Below are 17,648 nucleotides of genomic sequence, written 5' to 3'. Positions count from 1 at the left end.
GTCACAGTTTGAATGAAGTGTATCTCATAAATGCTTTACATAGCATATATAATGCCTTTATGAACATGACATAATGGTTTCATAAATTATGCATAAGCAAATGTCATGCTGCATAAAGGGTGATAACTTATTATGCAAGATGCTATGCCAAATGTGACGCATCACCTGGCTAACGGCTAAACATTATAAAGAGTGACATAGCCTAGCATCCTACATAAGCATGTTCAAACTGTGACATAACTCATGATGTCACTTGATGTCATGAAACAATCCACATCAACCCAAGTGTAGTTGGTCCCCTGGAATCCTGTTATAACGGCAGTAGATATCTTATGTTTTAACAGTGTGCCGTGTGGCTGTGCCACAATAGCTAATGGTACTTTGACTCTGCACCACTTATGCTTTTGTTTAACATCTTATGACTTTCCTCCCTATACCAGACTCATAATGTGTGTTGTACTGTCCTTCATGAAACATTAGCTACTTTTTTTTAGTTGCATATTACTGTTACTGTGCTGTGTCATGCATCCTGTAAAGTGACATACCTTTCGGTGTCATTGTCCTAATGCTGAGGGTATTGCTTTTTAAATCAGTCATAGGTGTAGCCTATTATGTAATATTCCAATGTACGTCTTTTAAAATTACACCAGTTTCAGTATTCCTAAAGGTGAGATACATACATGCTTAATGAAGGGGTCTGCTGTACACCCTTTAAAGTAAAACCATTAACATTCATAATTTTGATATATTGCTTTTGAAATCATTTGTGGTACAAGAGGTATTTTGTGACATTGTAACTAGGGGACTAGCTTCCCTTGGGTTGATTCGGATTGTTTCTTGACATCACTGTGAGTTATGTCACAGTTCGCCTTGCTTCCTACATAAGCCTGCTTTGTTGTCCTTTGCAACGTTTAGCCATTAGCCAGGTGACATAAGAAGGTGTTATGTTGTCCTTTATGAAGCACCACATGTGTTTCTGTATGATTTATAGCCATTGTCATATTTATGAAGGCATTATACATGCTGTCTGTAGCCTTATGAGATACACTTTGTTTAAATTGTGACCGATGATTTTCATATTATTTTATTATTATGGAGATAATTATTTCTAGGTGTTCTGAAAGGCAACGAGACAACCTTGAGCAGGGATTTGTGTTGGCCTTCGTTCAGTTATCTTTTAACATATTTGTTAATCGCTGACATTTTTGTCCTGATTCAATACTCCTGTACACTAGAGGGCGGTAGTGTATTTTATTTTGTGAAACCACTTCGTCTGGCGTCACATATCACGTAGAAACACATATTTTCTGTTTAGGTAACGTTATACAGCATGTTGTCGCTCGTTTCTGATATAAAGGGTGTTTATGTAATCTGAATTTACTGATAAAGTGGAGGAGGATGCGTTGAGATCATGCACCTATTTAGGACAAGGGACGGCAATTTCAGGTAACCGCACGTTTCGATTTGTGGGGACATTATGGTATCATTGTTTTTCAACAACAGCATGATGCTTGGAGTGAGCTTGCTAAATAAAACATAAGCTAAGTTGTTGGATACGGATCTCCCAATATAAAAGCAGATTTGCAATTGGTCAGTCCCATGTATTCATAAACTGTCTTGCAGCGGTACAAATGTAGTTAAATTATACGTAGCATACTTCAGCATACAAGTGTGTTTATATTTAGACTTCCTGACTAACGGCTACCATATGGGGTCAGCATGAGCTACCGTTAATAAAACTTATGATTTCTGTGGTTCGCCTCTTACTTTAAATTGTCCATGGACCCAAAATGATTTTGCCTTATAGTTAGTGAGAGACAATATTGTCAGTAATATGGAATTGTTTACCTGGATACTATTCCAAAATAAAGCGAAGTATTCCCATGGACATTTTGATATTGATGAACTTGTACAGAAAAGGTGTCTACACACATACATATGTAGTTCTTAATAAACGTAAAATGAACGAATGTATACTTGGTGCATTGGAATGGCTGTTTACCCTTTACCCTTATTCTTTTTTATCCAGCTTGCAGGAAACGAACCAAAGAACCACCTACCGAACTTGCTGACCCAAGATTCAACATGGCAGATATAGACGCTCTGATTCTAATCCTAGCCAGACGGAACGCTAGGCGCAAATCTCCCCGTATCCAAACCAAGAAGCGGTTCAGACTCCACCAGAACGTGCAGCAACTACCCGACGAGTTGCTAATAGAACGCTGTCGCTTTGACAGGGACAGCATTAACTACCTTCGTGGGCTTTTGAGTGACAAACTGGTCAATCCCTATGCGCACAACCATCCACTGTCTGTGGAGGCAAAAATCTGCGCTGCCCTGGCCTACTACACGAGCAACTCCTTTCAGACGGCCGTAGGAAACTTTGTGGGAGTGTCCCAGTCCACAATAAGCCACGCTGTCACCCACGTGACTGACGCACTGGTGGAGTTAGGAGAGCAGTTTGTTAACTTCCCCCCTCCAGAGTCCCATGAGCGGGAAAAGCGACAATTTAGGGACATTGCGGGTTTCCCTGACGTTTTGGGTGTCGTGGGGTGCACCCACATAGCGATCAGGGCACCGCCGGGGGACCCCCACACCTTCCTCAACCACAAGTCTTTTCATTCGCTCAAAGTGCAGATCACGGCGGACGTAAACTCCACCATCACCAGTGTGGTCGCGCGGTTCCCGGGGTCCTCCAGAGACGCCTTTGTGTGGAGAAGGAGTCCCATGGCTGCGCGCTGCGCGGCCGGCTGCCTCGGCACAGGCCACCTCCTCGGTCTGTATGGAGACAGTGCCTGCATCCTTCTGTGCATCTTTCTCCTATGTGTGTGTGTGTGTGTGTTTGTGTCTCTGACACTTTTTATTGCCATGGATTCCCACTCTTCTTATCTTACTCCTTACCTCCTTCTCTTTTGCTATCCTTATTGCCCTCTCCCGCTCTCTCGACATGATAAAGCAGTAGGGTTCAGAGGGAGCAGTAGAGTTCATTAAATAGGGTAAGGACAGACCATGACCTATCCCTTCCCTCACTGGCACCTAACAGGAAAGTAAAATTGGCAGGTAGGAAGAAACTTAGTCCTATTTTAAGAACCCAGGAAAGTAGTGATGGGAGAGTGAGGTTTCATCAACCTCATCCGTAATGGGTATCTGTGAATCATCTGGTAGCTCATCCTCCCATCAGGAAGCATTAGGACTCGGGTCAGGTGACTCTTCTTCTCCCCGCCCCCATGCAGGAGGTCCCGGCTACCCCCTCAGGCCCTGGCTTCTGACGCCGGTTCGGCGACCGGCCTCGAGAGCGGAGGAGCTGTATAACCAGGCCCTGAGGAAGACGCTGCGGCGCGTGGCCGTCACGTGCCGGCTCCTGAAGAAGCGCTTCCGCTGCCTGGACGGCGCCCGCGTTCTCAACTGCTTCCCAGAGAAGTGCGGCCGCATCATCATAGCCTGCTGCGTCCTCCACAACATCGCCGTCGGCCGCAATGTGCCTCTGCCGCCAGAAGAGGGAGCTGCCGCCCAGGGCCCAAACAGGGAGGAGGAGGAGGAGGGAGAGGAGGAGGAGGAAGAGGTTGGGGAAATGGGGGACGAGGACGCAGAATCGCCACAGTGCCAGCTAGGCTGGCAAAAAAGGCAGGCTGTTATCCAGCGGCATTTTGAAAACCTGTGACCTCCCCTCCGGGCCTTGCCAGTGTTAACACCACTGATGGAGAAAGTCTAACTGGCACGCATTCATTTAACAAATGCCTCTTTAGCTCTCTATGGCTCGGCCTCAGGATTCGACAGCTTACCAGCCTATTTTGGGCAACTGCAGTAGCGTTCTTATTCCAGTTTTTTTGTATTCCTTTATTTTATTTTTTATTCCTTTATAGCACTGTTTTTTTTTTTTTTTTTTTGCTGTTTATACCCTGGGGAAGAAAATTTTTTTGAAGGTTATGCCAGAATGGCAAGACGTTGTTGGACAAAGCAGCCCTTGCATCTTTGGAGTTGAGGACCTCTGGGATGTGCTGTGCTTTGTACTTCACCTTCCCTGAATGTTGCCTGAAATACTGTATGTGTTAAAGGCAGTGCTACTCCATAAAGAGCAATAGAGCACTTTAATTTAGCATCTGTCTGTGGAGATGACTGACCGGTGCAGTCTGGGATTCCACAAGTGTAAAAATGACCATTGAAGTTGTTCTTGTTATTCTGTGTACAATGTGAAGTATCTTGATATATTGTCCAATACTAAGCCGTGAAAAAGCATTTGCCCCCTTCCTGATTTCCTCTATTATTGCATATTTGTCACACTGAATGGTTTAAGATCTTTAGACAAAATGTAGACAAAGGGAAGCTGAGTCAACACAAAAAACATTTTTAAAATAATTCTTTAATTTTTTTAATGAAAAAAGTTATAAAGCACCCTTGTGAAAAAGTAATTGCCCCCTTAAACTTAGCTGCCTGGTTGCACCACCTTTAGAAAGCAATAACTGCAATGAGACACTTCCTATAATTTGATATTAATCTTTCACATCACTGTGTAGGAATTTTAGCCCACTCTTCTGCTCGATTCAGTTCCTGCCACAGCATGTGTATTGGGATCAAGTCAGGACTTTGACAAGGCCACTCCAAAACTTTAATTATGCATACTGTGCATATTTCAACGGTAGTATATTTTATATTTTCCCTAGTATTTTTAGATTCTTTTCAGGGTAAAATGGCGGGGAAAGAGAGCCAATTTCATTATTACAGCAACACCACAAAAAAACCAGCTGAAAACTTTAAATGATTAATTAAGGTAACTGCCATTAAACAACAACACTGAAACTATGCAAAAACCTATATGCCAGAGATGACACGATTGCACATCAAATGAGACAAAATCCATTTTGGGCTTTGCTAGTGGGTTTAGTGACCCCCGGTTAAACCCATATTGACCCTGTCAGAGCTTTGCATCTCAGTAATACACCTGGACCTGCTCTCAGATTGGTCCCTTAACCTGCCAGATACATCCAAAGCCACATCCCTATTGGATTAAAGAGAGAGGCAATTGCCACATAACCGAGCTTTATTTTACAACACTTGAAATATTTGCGATTTTGGGGTCATATTGTGGTCTTCCGATACACTTCGCAAGATTTGTCGTTCGAGGTGACGTCACCGAACAGAGATGGGCAGTCGAGCGAGTACTGGTGAGTTTCTCTAGACCAATAAAATGGCAGGATTCAGTCCCCTTTTCTCAACAGGAACCAAACATCGGAGGTTTGGGTAACTGCTCGCTGTATGTCACGTTAGTAATATAGGAAGTTGTGTGTTTTTCTGAAGTTGATCGCCTGTTCACACACCTGTACTTCAAGAAAGTCATATTTCAGCTGCCACGGTAGTATCTTGCTAGTTGGCACACGTTGATTAGCGAAATTGTAGAAATCGGAGAACGACTGCCGGTGAGTGTGTGCTGTGTTGGCGTATCTGATATCCCCTCTCCAATTCAATTATTTTACGCACTGCTGTAGCTAGCTTCTCGCCACTTAACGTGAGCTAGCTACCGTTACTTCAAATGTCTTCATATTTAGCTAGGCATTTAGCAGATGCTGTTATCTCGAGAAAATTACAAAAGTGCACATCGTTGCATAAAACCGCTTGAAGCAGCGAACAGACTGTCCGAGTCTTGTCACAACTTAGCGTTAGTCGGCGGCTACATGAACCTACAACAACATAAAACATCGAAATTAGCTCATTTCCAAACTAATAGCACATTTAAAGCTTCAGGAATGCCTTTTAATGTCCTTTCAAATCGTGTAACGTTAAGTGTAATGTTCTAGCTAACTTAGCTGTCTGTCTAAGCTGAAGCTTGAGGCTGGACTTGATGGCGTAACATTATTCTAAAATAATACATTGTAATTACACCGCGTTAACGTAAACATATATTATGTCAATCTTATTAGGATAACGTTTAAACGCGTTTATTTGTGTACGTTTTCCAGTGAACTCTAGCAGTGATGCTTGTAGCTCAATGTTAGCAGAAGATCATTTTAACTCTGACAGTTCGAGCCTACTTGGTGTAACTTATCCTATCTACAGGATTTATGTAGCTAAGAAGTTTAAGTGATGCTCTTACAATAACAACTCCTTTGCCTTTTCGCGATTTGTCCTTCGCGACTCAGAAGTCAACCAGAAAGATACATTTTAGCTTGCTTTGTGTCTAAATGGTACATTGCAATTGATCAAGACATTGTAATTGTAAGTGGCATTTTATTTATCGCTATAACTGATAGAAGCTGTTTCACTGAGTTTAAACGCACCCTGAACGACAAAAAATGTGATTATTGAACTTGACCTTGGGTCATCCCACACTTAAAGAAATAAAATAAGGAACGCCACAATGGTAAACGATCAAATATTCTAAAAAAAAACGGTTTTAAAAACTTAAACAGTGGCCCTTTGTATAACAGTAGCCCAATTAATTTGATTATTGTTGTTGTTTATCATTTATCTTTGCATGTGAACTTTTTAATGGCTTTGAATCAGATGGTACTGTCAAGTTTCATTTGTGATAATTTTTGGGGAAATGTATTGTTCCTTTTTCTAAACTCCTTCCAAGTGACGCGATGTATTTTGGCTGTTTTGAAATTTTTGTTTTATGGTTTTTAAGAGAATGATGTTTTATTGGAAGAACTTTTTGTTACCATTTATAGTTGGAGGCTAGCTTAATTTAGTTTTTTAAACTAACAAACCAGAGTACAGTATAATCTTGGGAAAAGAAGACTGAATTGGGTATTTACACATGCCTCTATGAATGTAATAAGGGAGTGTGCTGTATGCTACTTATTGGAATGGCATAAGTACACACCTGCGTTACTAAAATATAATTGGGAGTAACTTTCCCTCTTTATCTCTAGAAGTCACTCCCTCTCCTCCAGAAAAGATGGCGGCCATCCCACTCTCTCGATCAGAGGTCTTTGGGCAGCTGAGGAAGGAGTTGCATGACGATGTTGAATTCCACCAATCAGACGTGCACATCTTCATCATAATGGGTGCCTCGGTGAGCATAATGCCACGATACGCCACATCACGCTAAACCATGATACACCACATAACTCTAAACCACGCACACCACATCATCCTACACCACAGCAGACCACAGCACCCTAAACCCCGACACGCCATATCACACTAAACCACGATATACCACATGACTCTGAACCACGACACCACATCATCCTACACCACAGCAGACCACAGCACCCTAAACCACAACACAGCACATCACGCTAAACCACGATATACCACATGACTCTAAACCACGCACACTACATGACTCTAAACCACGACACACCACATCATCCTACACCACAACAGACCACAGCACCCTAAACCCCGACACGCCACATCACACTAAACCACGATATACCACATGACTCTGAACCATGACACACCACATCATCCTACACCACAGCAGACCACAGCACCCTAAACCACAACACAGCACATCACGCTAAACCACAACCAGAGTTCTCAAAGTCAAAGCCTTTGCCCATCAGGACCTGAACCAGACCCAGCTGACCCTTGGGCCAGTTTCAGACTAAGAATATATGAAAACTGGCCGCATTGTAAGAAAAAATAAATGTATTTGATTTTATTGATTAAAGTAGGTTATCATATGCTGTGTGATGAAAAACGATAATCGGCCACTATTAACCATATGTATAAAAAAAATTAAGCAAGAACAAGCAAACTGCACAACAATAAGCAAGTTTAATTCTGTCCTTTTGGGTCAGGCTCAGGCTTCAACTAACTTGGGTTGGGTCTGGCTGGGCTTGAATTTTCATTGAGCACTCTAACCAGTACGTCACCCTTCACCACAACAGACTGTGTCACCCAGCACCATGACTGGCCACATCACACTGCACCACAACACACCAGGACACACCGCATCACACTGCACCACAACACACCACATCACACTGCGCCACAACACACCATGTGACCCTACACCACCCTGCCAGCTCTGCCTAGCATGCTAGCAAGCTGTATAGTTTTTTTTTTCCATTTGAAAATGGCACCCAGGTAGGAAATGATCTGTTTCCTAATACACAGCGTTGGGTCATATTACAGGAAACTACCAAGCAATTGGCTCATATGTGAAGAGACAAGATTAATGTTGTCACGTTGGAATGTGGTCTGTTTTCTAAATAGAATGAGGCTTTTTGTTAATGCCTAACCCACATCCTAAAAAAACTGCATATGTGATAGTCAGATTTTCATCCCCTGTACTCAATCTTACATTCCAAGTGTCAGGGGGAGAAAAAGATACACTGCACACAGGTTAACAAGAAAATGTACCATTGATTTGCAGAAATAATAAAAATGTCAATACTTCATGATTTTGCATTTAAGACTATAGAAAACTAGTTTAAATTTAGATTTCTGAAAGGACAGACAGTAATCACATGGAGTTTCTATGTTATGCTGGATCGTTGAATCATGTTCAGTTGTTTCACCAAAAAAAAAAGTCTGAAAGGGTTCTGAATCACGATCCGACTGCACTTTACGCACCTTTCATCCCTAACCCTAACCCTAACCCTTTCATCGAACTTCTCCCACCAATCGCCAGGCACTGGGCGGTGTCAAATTGCTTTGTCTAGGGGGCTGGAATTCTACGGGTACAGAGAGCAGGCTGGGTGAAATCCCAGCTCTTTGGTTGTATTTATTTTGACTTGTTTCCTGTTAGCAGTCCACCTGCATGTCCAAACCAATCTTTCGATCGCTTGGGAACTTCCTGTTATCACACGGTGTGGTTCTCTGCTCCTGTCGTCGCCCTTAATACAGACGACAGAGTGGATAGTGTGGAGACTGCAGCTCGGCTTTCTGTTAGCAGTCGCCAGCTTCCTTCCACAGTGCACGCTTCTCATTTAGACCAACAGTGGAGAAGCACCCAGTACCTGAAACTGCTCGCTGGTTCCAGTTGTGGTTGGGGAAAAAGTATTATTAGCATTATTCATTATTGTTATCTTTATTTATTTTGCAGAATTCTTGTCTAGCTATGCTTTTAAAGGCTAATATGATTATTACAGGGCTTCAATGGTAAATGGACTGCATTTATATAGCGCTTTTATCCAAAGCGCTTTACAATTGATGCCTCTCATTCGCCAGAGCAGTTAGGTGTCTTGCTCAAGGACACTTCGACACGCCCAGGGCGGGGTTTGAACCGGCAACCCTCCGACTGCCAGACAATCGGTCTTACCTCCTGAGCTATGTCGCCCCCAACGAATGTCAGTTCCACTAATTAGTCCTGTTGAGAGTGATGAGTCTTGCTTAATGTAAAATTTTATTTATTATTTAGTGAATGCATGTCCAGTTTTCGGCATACCTTCAACTAGCAAGGCATTACATTTAATCAAATGCTACCATACAATACATATATATGAAAAGGAAAATGGTATGTGGTCCAAATTGTGTGATTAAAATGACATTCACATTTAGATAAGTGTTAGAACGTGTTACATGAATTAAAGATCTCAATGTGAATTGTGACAAATAGTTATCAGACCACTACAGCGTGTAGCTGAAAAGCAGAATGATTGTCATCATCCCGCCTCTCAGGCACATCAGGACTGAGACAGAGGATAACTCCACACGTATTTAATGTTTCTCTCCCTGATTCCGCTGGTGCAGGCTGACCCCTGACCCCGCAGGGTGGCCCAGCCCAGCACAGGGTCAGCAGCGATGCTCCTGAGAGAGCTCGGGACCGAGAGCGGATAGGGTTAAGCGGGGTCCACGCCGGCGCTCAATGGGGAGCAGCTGAATAGGGACTTAGACCCAGCGGTGCTGTGAGCCGCGCACAATGAGGGCCAAAATCCCGCTGCCCGGAACCTGCGCTGTCAGCGCTTCCCTTTCTCAGGCCCTGAAAGAGGAGCGGCCACAGGCCACGCCCTCACCGTACTCTGCCTCACTCTCACTGTGCTCTGCCTCACCCTCACCCTGCTCTGTCTCACAATCACAGTGTTCTTCCTTATTCTTTTTTATAGTTCAGGGACTGAGGCAGGTGGGGAGAGAGGGGAAAGGGGAGAGAGGGAGGAATATTCTCTTGGTTGTAGTGAAAGAGGAGGAAGATGAGTTGAGGAAGAAAAAGAGGGAGTGTGAGCAGGGCTTTATGGCAATGCGCGTGGTGTAGTAACGCTCTCTCCCTCTCTCTGCGAGTGTGTGAAGGTCAAGGCTGTCGGTGTGAACCCAGCCCAGCCCCACCCCATCCTGTCCAGCCCCTCGCTCTCTCTCTCCCCACTCCTGCCAGATTCAGCCCAGTCATCGTGCGTTTGCACAATATCGACCTCTTTTGTTCACCCAGTGAAAGAAAATCTCGCTTCTCTCTTTCCCTGTCTTATCTTTTTTTCTTCCTTGTTTCCTTTTTCCCCTCCCTCCGATGGAAGGCCAAGGGAGGTTCTTTGTTGGTTTCTTGGAAGGAAGAGGTCTTGGCTAATGTGACTCTCTGGAGGGTGGGGGTGGGGGCGTAGTTGTTTTGCTGTGTCACTGAGAGATTTCCTCCAGGGTCAGGTGACATTCAGAGAGGTGTCAATGGAGGCGACTGCCGCTTGTTTATGGTTTGTTCCTGACTGCAGTTTTACTGTTTGTTGTTGCTGATACTCGGTACTGGCAGTGAGCTGTCTGGGACTCGAGGGCTTAAGTGCAGTGTGTGGGGCAGTGACTCGCGATGTGTCTGCTCGAGTGAAGTGCGGTAAACTAAAGCTTAAAGCCTGTGAAGGAGCCGGGTCCAGTAGGTTAGCGGGCGTGCGGTGAGGCAGGGTATTTCTCCAGCTCTCCGCCTCTCGGCCTGGTGCGTTAAGCGCACTCTTCTGTAAGAGAGGGAGGGCCCTGCGCCGTCCCTGACCCCTCTGTCACACCACCGTGTTGGATCAGCATCGCTTTACCCCTCCAAGGCTGCGCGAAGCGAGCACACGCAGACCCGCTGACCTACTGCACAGCACGCCGTCACCGACACGCCGGTCTGCAGCACAGACACGGGCCCCCGGCTGAGAGATGGCGCAATCACAGACGCACACACTGACCCACTGACCGGCGGCACCGACACTGACCCACTAACCGCTAAATTACTTATTTTAAACCACAATAAATTGTTTTTTATTTTACTATACTCATATGTACGCATGGGTATTTCTCTACCTGTGTGTACATGTCAATGTCTGTTAAGCACTTTGTGCTGACTCGGTCAGAAAAAGTGCTGTATAAATTTGAATGACTTGACTTGACTAACTGCACCCCACAGCAGCACCTCGCTGTTTCTAATGACCGGGCTGAGGACCTCTGCTCTCGGCCTGCCCTGCTGACACAGTCCTCTATTTTGAAGCGGTAAATTACACAGCCCGTATAATTAAGAACCTGTTTCGGAAGAAAGGTGAGGTGGAATGAGGAGGAGGAGGAACAAGAAGAAGATAGGGAGGAGTGCTCATTTGTCCAGAACCAAGGTCCATCAGCCCTTTGCTTTAACACAGCCAGTCGTTATTGAGTAAAGCTGTCAGGAATCTGCATTTCCTCTTTACGCAGAAACACTGTTCTCTAGAAATGCCTCCTCATGCTGCCACTGTGGGCAAGGCTTCGGAGTACCCAAAGTGGGTGGAGCTAGCCCGTGTGTTCTGTGGCTCAATCATTTGGGTCAATTGCACGGTGTCGCCATAGCGACTAAAGCCCTTTGATTGGTTCATAATGAGCTGGTGACTGGAGGGTGCACCCGCTTGCAGAGCGAGGACTGTAAAGTCTCACTCCCCCCGGCTCCCTGTGACAGTAACACGGGCATACTGCACTGTGTGCTCTAGGAGTGTTCACATTTGCACTGAGATTAGCAGCAGTCTCACTCACTGCCCTCTGTATCGCTCCCACAGCCTCTGTCGTGGCACGGTAGGTGTCAGCGTTGCGTTCAAGGTTCAGCAGCAGTGTGAGCCTGTGCAAGCTTTGTTAATAATTACCCAGCGGGCAGCTGCATTGGGCATTAGGATTGTGACCGTGGCTTTGGCTTCCAAAAGGCAGTTGCTAGTTTTCAGCAGTTTTTGACAAGCCGCGGTGCCCCTGTGTGCTTTGCACACTACCAGCTAAAGCGGCTAAAGTAAACCAGCCGCTGTGCCAGAGTGGTGCAGAATGAGGTTTCCTGTAACTGCAGTACAGGCTCCAGGCTCAGTGCTAGAGCTCTAAAGCCATTGATGAGCTGAATTGTGGGTAATGATCCAGTGATAGGCTGTGTTCCTCTCATAGGGCGTGCCTGTGTAGACTACACCACGCTGCTTAGCACCACAGAAAGAGTGTGCTCTGCCCCTGTGAGGTGCGTGCGTCCCTGCTGGCAGTGGAAAGAACACGCCTCTGATTTCCATTCAGTGTCCAGGGAGATGAATAGGAAAGCATGCAAAGGGTCATCGGACCTGTAACAGTCACAGTTAGTCAGGACCTCAGATCAGCGTCTCTGTCCTGACCAGTTCAGCCCCTGATGTAACCCATGTCTTTGTCTTCCAGGGGGATCTGGCCAAAAAGAAGATCTACCCCACACTGTGGTGAGTGCCTGCGCCCCCTGTGTGGCTGTGTGAGTGTTTCCCATGATGCACTGCAGCGGCAAGCTGACCGTGCTCCTCTCTGCTTCTCAGGTGGCTCTTCAGAGACGGGCTGCTCCCTGAGGAGACCTACTTTGTGGGCTTTGCCCGCTCCAGCCTCACCGTGGAGGCCATTCGTGCTGCCTGCCTGCCCCACATGAAGGTGTGTGTGTGTGTGTGTGCATGCGTGTGTGTTGTACATGTATCTATATGGTTTGTATGTGTGTGTATTAGGGTTGCACCATATGGAAAATCTGAGACCTGTATCAGTAACTGACATTTGACTGGCTATATTGGCTGATCCTCATACAAACTCCTCCCTTTTACACTACAGTACTAATGTAAACTGCAACCAAGTTTCCAGCTTAATGATAGAAGTAGATGAGCAACGACGTCAATTTAGGAAGGGAAAATTGTATTTGTATAATGAAATATTTCAGCTGGCTTACTTGATTATTTAGCAGAGAGCAGGAGGCTACAGTGCTACTGAGCCTCTGTATGACTGCTTGTGTGTTTGGCTGGTAAAAGTTACTAATTAAAAATAAGTAATAAATGAGGTTCAGGTGACGATTACACTGCTTCTTGGTCGCCTCAAATGTATTGCTTTTCTGGTATGTGTGTTACATCACCATATCAGCCATAATCTTAGTTTATCTCTTAGTTATTATTGGCCAATGCCAGTGCAACACAGATATTATCTGTGCTTGTGTGTTAACTCTCTCTCTCTCTCTCTCTCTCTCTCTCTCTCTCTCTCTCAGGTAGCAGATGGAGAGGCGGAGCGTCTCTCCGTGTTCTTCAGCAGGAACTCGTACCTGAGTGGGCAGTATGATAATGAGAGCTCCTTCAGCCAGCTCAACGCTCACCTGAGCGCCCTGCCGGGGGGGCGTGAGGCCAACCGTCTCTTCTACCTGGCCCTGCCCCCCAGCGTCTACCACAGCGTCACCAAGAACATCCGCCACCAGTGCATCAGCACCAAGTCAGTCTGCAGCCGTCCCTCCCCCCGACTGCGTCCCTTCCCCTCACCATGCCGTCAGTCGCACTCCAGTATAGTCTCATTCTCTTAAAGGGATTTTGGCTCTCTCCCTGTGCCTCTCTCAGGGGCTGGAACAGGGTGATCGTGGAGAAGCCGTTTGGGCGGGACCTGCAGAGCTCGGAGGAGCTCTCCGCCCACCTGTCCTCCCTGTTCAGCGAGGACCAGATCTACCGCATCGACCACTACCTGGGCAAGGAGATGGTGCAGAACCTCATGGTGCTCCGGTACGGCATTACCTGCCCTTCCCTTCTCCTGTCCTCTCCCCCTTTCCATCCGTTTTCCTTTCGCCCTCCTTTCCGTTGTGGTATCTGTGCGCTCACACGCACTGTGTGTTTGAGTGTGTCCCTGTATCTGCTCCTGTCCCTCAGGTTTGGAAACAGGATATTCGGTCCTATTTGGAATCGGGACAGCGTGGCCTGTGTGGTCTTCACCTTCAAGGAGCCCTTCGGGACCCAGGGGCGGGGCGGCTACTTCGACGACTTCGGAATCATCCGGTGAGACCAACCTTACTGGTTTCCACCGGGTCTGACCTCTGGGCTTAGTCTCTTAATTAGTGCAGTCATTTTTGTTCAGCTGGTACATGACAGCTGAAGATTGCAGATATGCACTATGCTAATTAGTGATTACTGGACCACTTGTGCAAAGCCCAGCCTGGCTCACTGATTGGCTGTTCAGGCCAGAGGAAATGAAGAGTTCCTTTGGGGCTGCAGTGTCTGAGCAATGTGTGTGCAGTTTGAGCACAACCGCATAGGTCCTCTGAGCCTCTGGCCAAAATGGTGATGTGATCTTGGATCTTGAGTGCAGTCAGGTCTGCGCAACCTTTCCCATTTTACAGAAGCATATTTCCTTCACATAAAAAAGCAGGAGAGTCAAAAAGTGTTTACATGGATTCATAAATTCTCCAGGATAAAGAAAATGCATTTTTTAGTTTTTAACGTGTCAAACTCTCCTTCTCCTCTACTTTAGTGATGTCATGCAGAACCACCTGCTGCAGATCCTCAGCCTGGTTGCCATGGAGAAGCCAGCTACCACCAGCTCCGACGATGTGAGGGATGAAAAGGTAAGAAAAATCACCTCTGCCGCAAAGCATTCTGGGATACCACCACATCCACAGTGTAACTCCCAATGGATGAAAACCTTGGGAAAACATGATAGGCTGGATATACTGACCCTTACATGTCTATCCCATGTACATGTATGGGTCAGTTACTGTGCACGCATGTGTGGGCTTCATCCACATAAACCATGCCACTGGAGTGCATTTTCTGCTACTTACGGTTGGCGCTGGTGTTTTAATAAGGAAGCTCTGTCTCCCCCTCAGGTGAAGGTGCTGAAGTGCATTGCCCCCGTCACACTGGGTGACATGGTGCTGGGACAGTATGTGGGAGACCCCGCGGGGGAGGGCGACGCTAAACTGGGGTACCTGGACGACCCCACCGTCCCCAAAGGCTCCAACACCCCCACCTTCGCCACCGCCGTGCTCTACGTACACAACGAGCGCTGGGACGGTGAGAGCGGCTGTGTGTGGGCCTTTCCCCCGCTTCCACCCAGCGTCCCTCTCTTCACCACGCTCTTACTCGATTTCTCACTCTTAGTCTATCACTCTCCTCCCTGCCTCCATCTTTTCCTCTTACCCTCCTCCTCACTGTGTTTCCCTCCCTCCCTCCTTCTCCGCAGGCGTTCCCTTCATCCTGAGGTGCGGTAAGGCGCTAAACGAGCGGAAGGCCGAGGTGCGGCTGCAGTTCACCGACGTGCCGGGCGACATCTTCGGCGGCCAGTGCCAGCGGAACGAGCTGGTGGTGCGGGTGCAGCCCAACGAGGCCGTTTACGCCAAGATGATGAGCAAGAAGCCCGGGGTCTACTTCAGCCCCGAGGAGACCGAGCTGGACCTCACCTACGGCAGCCGCTACCGGGTACCACAGTGCACACGCACACGCACACACGCACATGCATACACACATGCACACGCACATACACGCACGTACACGCACACACACACGCACGCACGCACACGCACATAAGCACTTTCACACGGCACATCACATCAAATCTCCTACACACACCACACACACACTGGACACGTACACGGTTTTTCCATCCTTGTCAGAGAACCGCCAGATCATACACCACCGGACTGCTTCACGACGCCAGATGCACTTGCCGCAGCATCTGTCCCCTTTGCCTGCTCTGCACCGCACATAAGCACTTATTCACACTGAACTGCTTTACAGCAGAATACTTGTTTAGCACACTGCACACACAACAACCATACTGTCGAACAGTAATATTTTTAGTACTTTGTCAGGATGTAACTCAGATGCTTCCACTTCATCCTGTGTCTTTGCAGTGATGAACTGAAGAGTCTGGATCTTTCCTATTCTTCCTCCAATAAGATCTTATCAAGACTGAACCCATTCCATATACATATGTTAGGTACTCCAAAAAATGCCAACTTTCAAGCAGAAATTTGGACAGATATTTTGACTCTTACTCAAAAAACTTTCACCACCTTGCAGGTGCGAAGAACCTAGAACATCATTCTGACAGTTGGAGAACTCCACCCTTCATACACATATGGAAGGTGATGAGCCACAAATGCCACCTGATAAACAACGGGACAATATGGCTGATCTACGCAAAACCTTTACAGCTGAGTCAAAACCCTCAACATCAGCTGACAGGTTTGGTAATTTTATTTACTGTACATTTAAAGGATGCTGTCACAAGATGTACTGTCTAAAGAACAAAAAAATTAAAACATGAGTCACACTTCTGCGAATGCTTTTTCTGCTGTTATGTTGTAACGATGTGAACAATCACTTAACCAACTTTCCCCTTCCTCCTTTTCACTTCTCCTATTTACTCTCCCTTCATCCTACTTTCCTTTATTGTCATCATGCCATCTTCTGTGGTTACACTCTTTCTTTCCGTCCTTATTTCCTCCTCTTGTTCTCTGCAGCCGAGGTCCCTCTGAAGCAGATGAGCTGGTGAAGAAAGTGGGGTTCCGATATGAAGGCACTTACAAGTGGGTCAACCCCCACAAATAGTGATTGCCCCCCTGCGCGCACACACACACACACACACACACAGTGACCCCCCGCCCAACACACACACACACATGACCCCCCTAACACACACACACACACACACACAGTGACCCCCCACACACACACACACACACAGTGACCCCCCCCCGCCCACACACACACACACACACAGTGACCCCCCCCGCCACACACACACACACACACACAGTGACCCCCCCCCACCACACACACACACAGTGACCCCCCCCCCCAACACACACACACACACACCACACACACAGTGACCCCCCCATACACACACACACGTACAACCCAATCGCACTTAATACTGGAGGGAGGGATAGAGGAAGTGCATCTGCACTTATAGTTGAAGAGATGAATGTTCTGCAGTATCATAACTGCTCAAAAGAGGGCGCTCTAAAGACACTTGAGTCTCCAGCCACAGTGAGGAAGGGAGAGGATATAAGTGGAAGGGAGCAGGGGAACATTCAAGTTAAACAAGTTTTACTGCATCTGAAAACTCATCTGACATCCCTCCCTCCAATCCTTACTGTCCCTTACTAACTTGAAACAATAACAATGATGCTATGAATAATAATTCATAAATACAGTTGTGATTGTAAGAATACGCGCTCACTTAATTATCGTATAGTTTCTGATTGTAAACCAGATCAGTCATGAATATAACATGATAATTTTAACTGTTGTTGCTGTGGTGGGTGGGTGGGTGAGTGTGTGTGTTGGAGATTAACGATAGTGTTGCATTAAAGGCAGTGTTTTTTTAGGTTTCTTAGGCTCTTCTTAATAATTAATATGCACAGCACTTTCTAGGATTTCTTATGTTATTTCTTTAAGAGATGGTTCTCTTTCTGTGGTTTTGTGATGCTATTTCAATTGTTAACATGTGCTTCTGATTGGCCCTGACAGTTTATGTGCAGTGAAGGATATTTTATTATCCCCCAAGCAGCTTCCACCACTTCAGACCACAAATCCCAGAGCAGGTCTTCA

At 46.3% G+C, this 17,648-nt stretch overlaps 2 protein-coding genes across 3 annotated transcripts; both read left to right on the top strand.

Annotated features, from left to right (window-relative positions):
* The first annotated feature begins 1,257 nt into the window (after positions 1-1,257).
* LOC135234389 (putative nuclease HARBI1) lies at positions 1,258-4,236 on the top strand. Its single transcript, XM_064298956.1, has 3 exons — positions 1,258-1,446; positions 2,030-2,776; positions 3,234-4,236. The coding sequence occupies exons 2-3, from the start codon at positions 2,086-2,088 to the stop codon at positions 3,659-3,661; spliced, it is 1,119 nt and encodes a 372-aa protein (XP_064155026.1). The 5' UTR covers positions 1,258-1,446; positions 2,030-2,085; the 3' UTR covers positions 3,662-4,236.
* Positions 4,237-5,017: 781 nt separating this feature from the next.
* Positions 5,018-15,620, top strand: LOC135234388 (glucose-6-phosphate 1-dehydrogenase-like). Of its 2 annotated transcripts, none has more exons than XM_064298954.1 (10): positions 5,018-5,162; positions 6,870-7,012; positions 12,487-12,524; positions 12,615-12,723; positions 13,319-13,536; positions 13,659-13,817; positions 13,962-14,087; positions 14,560-14,653; positions 14,915-15,101; positions 15,271-15,620. In XM_064298954.1, exons 1-10 carry the CDS (start codon positions 5,141-5,143, stop codon positions 15,612-15,614), a joined length of 1,440 nt encoding a protein of 479 aa, XP_064155024.1. In that variant the 5' UTR covers positions 5,018-5,140; the 3' UTR covers positions 15,615-15,620. The 2 variants fall into 2 exon arrangements, with proteins under 2 accessions (XP_064155024.1, XP_064155025.1); XM_064298955.1 differs by lacking the exon at positions 5,018-5,162 and adding an exon at positions 5,192-5,414.
* Positions 15,621-17,648: the final 2,028 nt, after the last annotated feature.

This window comes from Anguilla rostrata, chromosome 11, assembly GCF_018555375.3.
Source record: "Anguilla rostrata isolate EN2019 chromosome 11, ASM1855537v3, whole genome shotgun sequence".
Taxonomy (NCBI): domain Eukaryota; kingdom Metazoa; phylum Chordata; class Actinopteri; order Anguilliformes; family Anguillidae; genus Anguilla; species Anguilla rostrata.
The sequence above is the reverse complement of the archived record's forward strand: the minus strand, read 5'-3'. Positions and strand labels throughout refer to the sequence as shown.

What these genes read in the sequence shown, in the direction of transcription:
- LOC135234389 (XM_064298956.1), top strand. Translation starts at nt 2,086, where the DNA reads ATGGCAGATATAGACGCTCTGATTCTAATCCTAGCCAGACGGAACGCT. An exon ending in CGGCACAGGCCACCTCCTCG is followed by an intron (nt 2,777 to 3,233) that starts GTCTGTATGGAG and finishes GCCCCCATGCAG; the next exon opens with GAGGTCCCGGCTACCCCCTC.
- LOC135234388 (XM_064298954.1), top strand. Translation starts at nt 5,141, where the DNA reads ATGGGCAGTCGAGCGAGTACTG. An exon ending in CACCAGTGCATCAGCACCAA is followed by an intron (nt 13,537 to 13,658) that starts GTCAGTCTGCAG and finishes TGCCTCTCTCAG; the next exon opens with GGGCTGGAACAGGGTGATCG. An exon ending in CAGAACCTCATGGTGCTCCG is followed by an intron (nt 13,818 to 13,961) that starts GTACGGCATTAC and finishes CCTGTCCCTCAG; the next exon opens with GTTTGGAAACAGGATATTCG.